Source organism: Ptychodera flava, chromosome 12, assembly GCF_041260155.1.
Source record: "Ptychodera flava strain L36383 chromosome 12, AS_Pfla_20210202, whole genome shotgun sequence".
Classification (NCBI taxonomy): domain Eukaryota; kingdom Metazoa; phylum Hemichordata; class Enteropneusta; family Ptychoderidae; genus Ptychodera; species Ptychodera flava.
The window spans coordinates 11,453,855-11,463,631 of record NC_091939.1 but is presented as its reverse complement, the minus strand read 5'-3'; the positions used below and the strand labels follow the sequence as shown (position 1 = coordinate 11,463,631).

The following is a 9,777-nucleotide window of genomic DNA, read 5'->3' as shown; positions in this document are numbered from 1 at the left end:
AATAACTGCTTGCCCAAGACAGGTAAATTTTTGGCCAGGCAGGTTAACCTGTCCTACGGTCAAATGGAAATAATCGCTAATTTTTGCTCTGCTGAGATCAGAGGGTAGGTATTGTTTGCAGTATAGAAGAATTTATTATCAGGGTAGGTGCAATTTTCTTCTGGCCAGTAACTTTTCAAAGTTAACTGTCTGGATGTCTGGTTGTTGGGTTAAATGATTTTCCAGCACTAAGAAAAACTGATAAAATCTGCTTAAGTACACCAACATTGATGGAACTTGCTGGTAAATGAAATAGCAAAAGATAGCAGACCCTTTTAACCCTTTCACTATATTAGTTTGTCCCAATCCCATCATTTTCAATGGACAAGGTGGACCTCTACACAGGAAAGTGGGGGTGAAAGATTGAAAATCTTACCTTGGGAAAGTTGTGAGTGATAATGCTGAGAGCGTGTTTCTTCATATCCTGGGCCTGGATTTTATCCGCCGCTTCCAGGATTTGGACCACGTTTTTGAACGACACGTTCATCTCCAGATTCTGTTTGCAGAAAGCCTGCAGTCTGTTATTACTAAATCCGTAATAGTACGGAGCCGAAAACAGATATCTGAACAGTCAGTCAAGGAATATCAGTTATTAGCTGTGCATAATCGACAGAGAAGTAAAGTTGATTTGACATACAAAAACAGATCAAGGAACAATTATTCACAGAGAAGCTAAGAATTACATTTTATGATTTACAGCATATATAGTTTGCATACTATTTATCTCTATATCTACTTACTATACCAGAGTTTGTCAACACCATTTCACGGGAAATGGCATGGTATTTTTTAGAAAACGGCAACTTAAGTCAAGGGTTTGAAGGTCAAGTCATTTTATTTAGGTCAAAGTCATTTAGATCTGCATTAAAATCACGACAACTGGCAGAACTCTATTACACAAATCACTGTCACATACACTTACCACTATCAGGTCAAGGCAGTAGGAAACCACTTTGTTTATGTGTGTCTTAGCAAGACGTTTTTAATAGTGAAAATCCATATTTTGTAAGTTGCTATAACCAACATTACCCAGTGGGCAACAGATGAACATTACAGGAAAGGGGTGAAGTAACCTGCTCTCCCCTAGTGTCCTGTAAATAGGTCCAAACTCACCATTGATAACAATGGATTTAGGCCAAACCATGGTGGTGAAAGGGTTAAATGAAGTGCAATAACGATTGGCAGAATCATCAGGAAGATGTGGAGGTCTCACCAAATTTCTATAGGATATTAAGTACAGTGTGTGCAAGTCAAGGGATACAGGGAGTCTTCAGGTGGCATGGTCACATCGCCATAGTAAATGTAGCGTAGCAACGAGTCAAAGGCTTGCTTGGATGGTATCATTTCACCGATTGTTATCTGAGAGAAAAAAAGTAAAATTTAAATATCCTCCTACTTCACTGTGTGGAAGTCAAATTTGGACACTGAAAACAAAACAGGATGGGGTAGAGCTATGATGATATCAGCGTAGCATCTTTCATATCCAAATTACTTTGTACATAGATATATCAAAGCCAACTGAAGATTATGGGATGAAACCATTATTCCGATACTGAAAGCAGGTAATGAAGTAAAGATGCACTACAAATAATTGCAATACATAATTTCAGCATTTCTTTAATAAAATTTGGACAATATTGCAATATTCAATTTTTTTTCTCTATCAATCTACTTCTTATAGGGAACAGAGGATCTCATTTTTTAGGGGTCAAAACGGTTACTTTTTCAGACAGTATGGCTTCTCCAAGATGTTATCCTCTAAGTCGTAATCTTTAAGTATCCATTTTATTCTGAAGGCTATAGTATAATGATCAAGGCACCATTATTCACGTTTAAGTCAGATATGGAAGTGTGGAGATACTGCCTCTGTATGTTTAAGACACAAATATCGCATCATGTTTATGAAATATATATTTTAATGTACAGATGGATTACTTACATTGACCTGGTCATTATCCGGCATAAAAGATCTGAAATTGGCCTCAAAATAGCTGCTCCTTGCAGCCAGTATAGCTTTGTGGGCAGGCACTGGATTTCCGTCCAGCATCAGGGTGATGTCACAAAATTCCTTACCCAGGGATCCCTTCAGGAAGACCTCAGTATCTTGTTCAAGTGAGTTGGCTGTAGAGAAAAGACAGAAAATCCATGGGTTAACTCCAGATAGTACATGACTTGAAAACTGAAAGTTTTAAGCTTTTGCTCAGTCTTTTTATGAAAAAATTTGAAACAATACTGTTTCATTACATAGAGAACAAAAATTAGGGTCACTGTGCTAGATCTTTGGAATAACGTACAAAAAATAAGTTACTAAATAACTTACTAAAGAAAGTATATACATTGTCAATGATATTGAATATATATGCTCTGCAAGACTTGTTTTCATTTGTATGGCTCAGTCAGCTCTTTTACATGAAATGTCTCTACATTCAACCTACACCTATCCATGTTTTATGAAGACTAATTTACAAGCATCAGCTGAACTCTACTGCCTCAGTCATGACCATACACTATAAAACGCTGAGGGCGCACAGTTGTCAATCAGACATGTAGAACGATCACACCGAAAAGGAAAGTTTTTTTTTTAACTCACTGGTTTTGACAGCATCAACGTGAGGCTCTGGCGGTGGTTTAGTTGGTGGTAGTTGCCGTCGTCTGATAATCTCCACCATCAGAGGCTGTGCTAGGGATTCAAATTCCCTACTCATTACAATGTCATTGTAGTTGCTCTCTTTGACGATAAAATTCAAACAGAATTCCTACAACACAAGAAGACAATCCGTTAAAATAAATGAAAAATAAAAAAAAATCAGTGCAAATTACTGTTGTTGTTATTGTTCTGGTTATATATTCAAAGACTGGTAAACCAAAACTGGGTTGTTGACTGTGTGTCTTTGTCAAATTTCAAATCTGTCACATTATTTTTGAAACTTTATTACGCACTAATGGGGCATTTAGTAACACTTAAATTATTTGTAAAGTCACACAAACATCATGTAATTAGTTCTCAACTTTAATCACACTGAAATCCAAAGTCTTAATGCATTCCCCAATATCTCTTGAACCGTAATGTAGTAATGAAAGGAGTGTTACAGTGAGAAAGTACATTGGCAAACCGCACATAGATGTACGGGTATTTACTAGTAACACGTAGTATGCCGTAAACAAATGAAGTCAAGTGTCAAGGGTCAAGGGTTAATATTTCATAGCTGCCACATCCCATTACCCAGACAAAAAATTCAGATATACATGTAGCAAGTCAAAGGTTACTGTACAGAGAAAGTGTCAAGGGTCAAGGGTTAATGTTTCATCGCTGCCACTCCCCATTATCTAGACAAAAATATTTAGATTTAGAGAGTCAAAGATTACTGTACAGTGAAGTACAGGGTCAAGGGTTAATGTATTCATAGCTGCAGCACCCAAATTCCTTTAAAACCCTACTTTCAGATTTAGAGAGTCAAAGATTAATGTGTCCACCTACTGCAGCATCCCCTTCAGCTTAGCAAAGTCTCATTTTAGATCAAGTCAAAGGTCAATGCATTCATTACCATGATACCCACTCACCTTGACAAAGTCTAATTTCAGATCAGCAGCATTCTGAAGGGCAACTAAGACGTTTTTATGGCCTATTGATGCTTCCAGGTACTGAACACAGAGCTGTTCCAATCTACAGAGATGGAAATGTAGTGATAGCCTGTACACCTCCAACATCAGCAGCACCACCTCTATGCTTCTGCCTTCATAGCCTATTGGTTTAAACAAAAATAATTCCGGAATCAAAATAAATACAGGTGAGTGAAAAAAAAGGCCAACTTTATAAAATGACAAAAATGGACCAGGCCTATCTTTTCAAGTCTCCAGACACAATGTATGAACTGAAATTTATAGAAGAAAAAAGTGAATGATAGTAGATAAAAAATCAGGTATTTATGTGTCTGTGCAACACTGCAATTCTCTGTGTGTACTTGTGTGGCACTCATTTAGTTTGGTATCAAATAACTGAAAAAAAAGGGTTGACACTCCATGACTTTTGACACGACGTAACTGATAGAAGAAACGGCATCGATACTGCCTATCCTATTAATTAAAGCAAAGCTCATCTTCTCAATTTAAGAGTTTGGCCTTTTCTCATGCTTATTTATTTCCCCTCCCCCAGTAGATTTTTAGGCCATTTTGTGTGAGCTGTTGGTACAGCTATTTTTGCCATACAACTGTTCACTGTCAACTTATACTCGATTTTTTTTTCTAGCAAATGTACAAAAAATTACACATGGCTAGTCGACATCAATGTGTGAGAAAATGAGTAATACAACATCTTATTTTTTGAGCCTCACCTTTGACAGCCTTGTGAATTCTATCCGTGTAAATGAAAGTCAGTACAATTTTGAAAGCCTCGGGTACAGCGTCCTTGAGGTGGACTTGCAGTGTTCTGCTGGCCTTTTTCCTACCTTTGCTTGTTTGAGGGACACTCTCATTCATCTGAATATAAAGCAAGGGTTATAAATAACACGTGATTTTTGGTGACATTTAGGAACATGGGCGCTTGACTGCAGAATCATATTGACGTCTATGCTGTAAGCTAAAAGTAGCTGTGCTTCACCCTGGGTATTCTGGAAGTGACAAGGCTGAAGGGGCCTGATAATTCATGCTTGCATACTGCCCTCAACCAAGGCACTCAGGAGAGGACGAGTTTTTCAAACGCTGATTGGCAATGAGGATAACAGTATTTGTTTGTTTCTCTGAGAGCTTTTGTGTCACCAGAAAACAGTCCGTTTCACCAAATATAGTTAGTCAATCATGTGTTTTGAAATGGACCAAAAAATTGCTCCTCTATATAAATCATTTCAGTCAAAGACAGTAATGCAATCTCATTTACAGTTGCTGGAATGTCACATCAGTTACTGTGTTTATTGAAGAACACAACCATGCTGAGTCTACAAACCATGAAGCCAGACAGAAGTGTCTCCAGGCCATGTTGCTTAGTAAACAAGGTCTTGGTGTTAAATTTAGAGTTGAATTAATGAGCATCTGTGGTGACAGTAACAAGACTGCATGCAGATACTCTTCACTTTAAGACAAACCAAATTCAAACAAGATAACTTGAAACAGAGTACTCCTCCCAGAGCAAAGCAGTCAAATATACAGTAGTATCTATATGGTGTTTTTTTTTAGGGGGGGGGGGCTGTGTTTATTGCACTTTTGAAGCACTTGTTTTTCTTGTCTGTTACAGCATCTCTATTCAATGGCGACGAATTAGGAAAAAACCCAGTAGTGACTGCATGGACAAAAGGGGGAAACAAAGAGATAATACAAAAGGGAGGAACGGATTTACATTTGACATGGCAATTCATCTTTTGTTCTGACTGGAACAAAATGTTTACCAACCAACAGATTGACTGATAGAGAGAAAAAAATGCAGTGCTGAAGGCACGATTTGGAACATGGGCAAATACAGACATTGGCTTTGTGGTAACTTTGGTCTGCCCACAATCCCTCCACACACTGAAGTCTGCCTTATCTCTGTGTAAACATGTTAAGTCAATAAAACGGCCCTTTTTCCGTTTTGAAAGGCAGATTTGATATGAACAAAAATGTTGGTAGATGTGTGGACATTAGTGGAATATTTTTCTTGGAGAGTGAATCATTTCAAGTTTCATCTACACGGCAGCACTGAAGAACAGTGGATCCAAGCTGAGCCGTAGTACATTTCAACATTATCTTAGGGAGTATGTTTGTATTTATTCACCATTGCAGCCACCCTAAGATGAGCACTGGTTTCTGTCATTAGGAGGAGTGCATTAAACTAAACTCAAGAGGGCAAGTAGCTGTGATGTTTGATGAATTTCTACAATGTTTTTGTTTTGTATGTCAATTGCAACTTCTTGTACTGTGTACTTGCAAAAGCATGTAGAAACGCCTACTATTTGCATTGTCAACACAGTATCTACACATTTAAAATGCATTGTTTACATTTGAATTCTATTACGGACCAGAATTCACTTGTCAACAAAAGCAATGTAGTCTACACCTGTTTGGGCTTGAGTTGTCAAGCTGAACACTACAGCTGATACAGCGTCATCAACACATTCTGTGTGCAATTTAGAAGAAAATGTGTGTTAACATGCAAGTGTAAACGCTAAGGCTGAAAGATATGCATGTACCGGTATCTCAAAATTTGACAGTAGAAACAAATGGAGAAAAAAATCATCAAAATTTTACTGCTACTGTACCTGTAACATATTAAATTCACACTGAAATTGTGACATATGGTGTTAGTCAACAAGGTTCATTACAACTGAATCTGGTATTTAATTCCAACCTGCATCGTGATTTTACCAAATTTACCTGAATGATGATATAAATGCTGATGTACCTGATCTCTAGCTTGTTCAATTCTTGATTTCAGCCATGGAGATCTGGCAGCCACTATTGCAATGTGGGCTGGCACCCTCACTTCATCCTGAAGAACAGAAACACAGAATGTATTAAAAAATATAAATCTTCTTCAAATAGTGGACATCCTCTCAGCTAGATGGTATTCACCTCAAAAATGAAAGACTAACTTCTGCTAAAACTTTCTGTAGGGAAACTTAAATCATTCTCGTTCAAAATCAAGAATTAAAATCAGCTGTGACTGGTACTAGAGAAATAAATTACCAAATATTTATACTGACACTTGAAATTCAACATGGCTGCCTATGTTATTGGGTAAAGTCAAATTTTTGACATTCACAAAACTATTAAAACCAGTGGAAAATTTAGTTACTTCAATGACCTTCAATATGAGACGTATTATGAAAGTTTGACAGTCCAAATATCTGCCTCCTAGGAGCATTTTATTTCAAATGTTTATCATTCAACTTTTTTCCCACACTCTGAAATTTATTTGCTAGTCTCAGAGAGAGAGCATTTTACTGACATTTTGGGTATGAAAATTGTTGTACAATTTACCAATTCCTTGCCAAAATCTTTAGCTCACTTAAAAATGTCAAATGACAAAAGCAAGAGTTTTGATTTTGGTATAAAAGCTACTTGTCAGAAGAGGAACAATGCTGAGTGATTTTGAACAATGGCTCATTATATTGAATTTGATCCCTCAATAAACATCGATCTTGCCATTGTTGTTGGTGTGAATACACCAGGGTGACTGAACTCTTGGAAGCACCCAGCATTATTCAACTACATTCTGCACTAAATTATCTTGTAACAACTTATTCTCTGGCAAAAACTTGAACTTTTCTCGGCGTGTTCTACTTTGTCACTCTCCAGCACATAACTGCCAAGTTTAATGTTAAATCGTAGATAATAAAGTGAATACCACAAAACAATCACTGCGTCAAGACAGGAGACAGCAGTGTGTCTGTGCAAGCCATGACATGAACTCTCAGCCATGAATACCATTCTTCAAAGTGTTTTATCATGATTATAGTATGCGATATTCTTCATAGTTTAATCACAAAAGCTGACTTTTGTTGAGTATTCATTGGTTTGCATATTGCACTAATGCATTGTGAGAAACAAATCCGTTGCCTGGTTTACATGTTATATGTCACTTTGTAAACATCTCAACTATCAAATTATATGGGCTATCACGCCTTTGATTGCAATTTTAAGAGAATTACTATCTTTGTGAAAAAAACACAAGCATTTTATGCCTTCCTGCCAGTGACTGAAAGCAATCTTTTGTCTGGAATTGTGAGGCTAGGAGGTAAACTTTAATTGAACCCCTTTAACTGCCAATGGAATGGCCCTAGTTTAACTGTTTTCAATGGTCAATCTGGACCAGTGCACAGGGAAATCAGGGTCAAAGAGATTAATTGACAGTCAATGAAGCCAGAGTACAAAAGAATTTGCGTCAATGGAGAATTACTTGCCTTGCCAATCAGAAAGTCCACGTCAGCAAATTGCTGACTCTCAAGAAGTCGACCAAAGTCATCCTTTAGGGTGCACTTTGGGTATGCTGCAAACTGGAAAAAACATAAAATTTTTATGGCAAGATGCTTCGTTTGTTTGGACAAATGACAAAGTGTAAGAAATCCAGATTTGTGGGCATTGTTGTGTGTCGTCAACAAAAACTGCTTTGACTGAGCAACTTTCATAACTGTTGATGACCAAAATATCATCTGTCCTTCCTATGATCTCCAGACACTGGTCAAAATTTGGACACTGAAGGCTATGTGGTCTGTGAAGACCATGAACAAGATGAGGGTACCTTTAATTGGCTTCAATATTTTTTACCATTTTACCAGAGCACTCACCTGGAATCTGTAGATCTCACCACTTCTGATGTTGTTGTCGACCGTTCCACCAAATATGAAGAGAGCATCGCCAATTACAGCGGCTGCATGGAACAGCCTGCCACTGGGTATCTGAAAACGTATGCGCGAATCAAAGATATTGCAAAATTCAACAAAAATAGAGGCTGGTAGATAATTCCACTGGTTCAAACATTTAGATTGAGAGAGGTAAAAATCATGTCATATTTAGCTTTGAATGGCTTTCCATGTAAAATTTAAGCAAAAGTGAAAATTAAAAAAAAACCAGCTACAGGAAATGGATGGTACTTGTATGGGGTTTAAGGATGTACGATCGGTAAAATTAAAAGTAAGGTCATTTCTCTAAATTGTCAATTTTTGGATTCTCCTTTGTAAGTATTATCAAAATGTGTGATAAAATATAGGGGCCACCGCGCTCGTTTGTGAGATAAATGACCATGGATTTTGCCATTTGTGAGAAAAAATGCTGAGTCAGCATTTTTTCACCAATGCATTTTCTATGGACGAAATAATTCAATACTGTTTATCTCAAAATTAGCGCGGTGACAATATAATTTTATTTGATCAGTATTATCATGTAATCCTATGGGAAGTGACAAACTACGGACTGAAAGGGATACAGACTTCAGAACTGTGCTCAAAGGTCGTATGGGACCCATACGACCAATGGAAACACTGTATCCAAGGTATGATGGTGATCGATGAAAGTTGAAACATGTCTGTTATATCTACATCGTATAATTTAAATGTTGCAGCTATGATGATGCGGTGCATCTAGATATTGTGCACGAAACACAATGTTTGCAAAGAAGAAACTCGCACAGGCAGAGTTCCGAACACTATTTCCATTTACAAGTAAACCCTTTCATTGCAAGACAATGGTTTTGCACAATTCCAGTTGGCATAGAAACAGCCTTGAAGAAACATTGATATCATGTACAGGTGTCCAGGAAAACATATTCAAATATTTTAGAGTGTACGATCAATAGTTCAGACAAGACTTACTTCACTGTCTGTTGATGGTATGACTACTTCCCATGTTTCACTGTCAAGGTCAAAGCTGCAGAGAATTACAGAAGAGAGTTTGTAAAAGTTTCAAATCACTGTGAGTGTATATTTCTTTTAAAAGGTGTTTAGGTCAGCTTAGGTAGACAAAGCTCCTGAAAGTTGGGAACAATGCTACATCATGCAGTTCTTGCTGAGTTCCCAAAAAACAGAATAAGTAAGTCCAAATTACTCTTTTTGCATCTGTTCATCCAAAATCAACATAAAAATCATAGCATCTGGATGATCACTGTGACAAACATTACTATGTCATAATACAAACACTTTACTTTCCGGTCAAACCAGAAAAGAAATCACCTCCTTTTCTGGCTGGACAAGTCAGTAAATACTTTGTATTTTTCAAAATCTTTGGGTTGTCAAGTCAGTTAAAATTCTTTGTGAAAGTCATGTTATGCCATGC

At 37.2% G+C, this 9,777-nt stretch overlaps 1 protein-coding gene across 1 annotated transcript in view; it reads right to left on the bottom strand.

The window, feature by feature from the left end:
- Positions 1 to 9,777, bottom strand: part of LOC139144997 (leucine-zipper-like transcriptional regulator 1) — a 28,449-nt gene that overhangs the window by 1,957 nt on the left and 16,715 nt on the right. Inside the window, exons 9-18 of the mRNA XM_070715881.1 lie at positions 9,318 to 9,372; positions 8,295 to 8,405; positions 7,911 to 8,003; positions 6,410 to 6,496; positions 4,371 to 4,515; positions 3,601 to 3,782; positions 2,630 to 2,795; positions 1,979 to 2,160; positions 1,301 to 1,398; positions 416 to 602 (exon numbers count right to left, since the gene is read on the bottom strand). Of these exons, the coding sequence (XP_070571982.1) occupies positions 416 to 602; positions 1,301 to 1,398; positions 1,979 to 2,160; positions 2,630 to 2,795; positions 3,601 to 3,782; positions 4,371 to 4,515; positions 6,410 to 6,496; positions 7,911 to 8,003; positions 8,295 to 8,405; positions 9,318 to 9,372 (1,306 nt within the window). The remainder of the gene's footprint in view (positions 1 to 415; positions 603 to 1,300; positions 1,399 to 1,978; positions 2,161 to 2,629; positions 2,796 to 3,600; positions 3,783 to 4,370; positions 4,516 to 6,409; positions 6,497 to 7,910; positions 8,004 to 8,294; positions 8,406 to 9,317; positions 9,373 to 9,777) is intronic.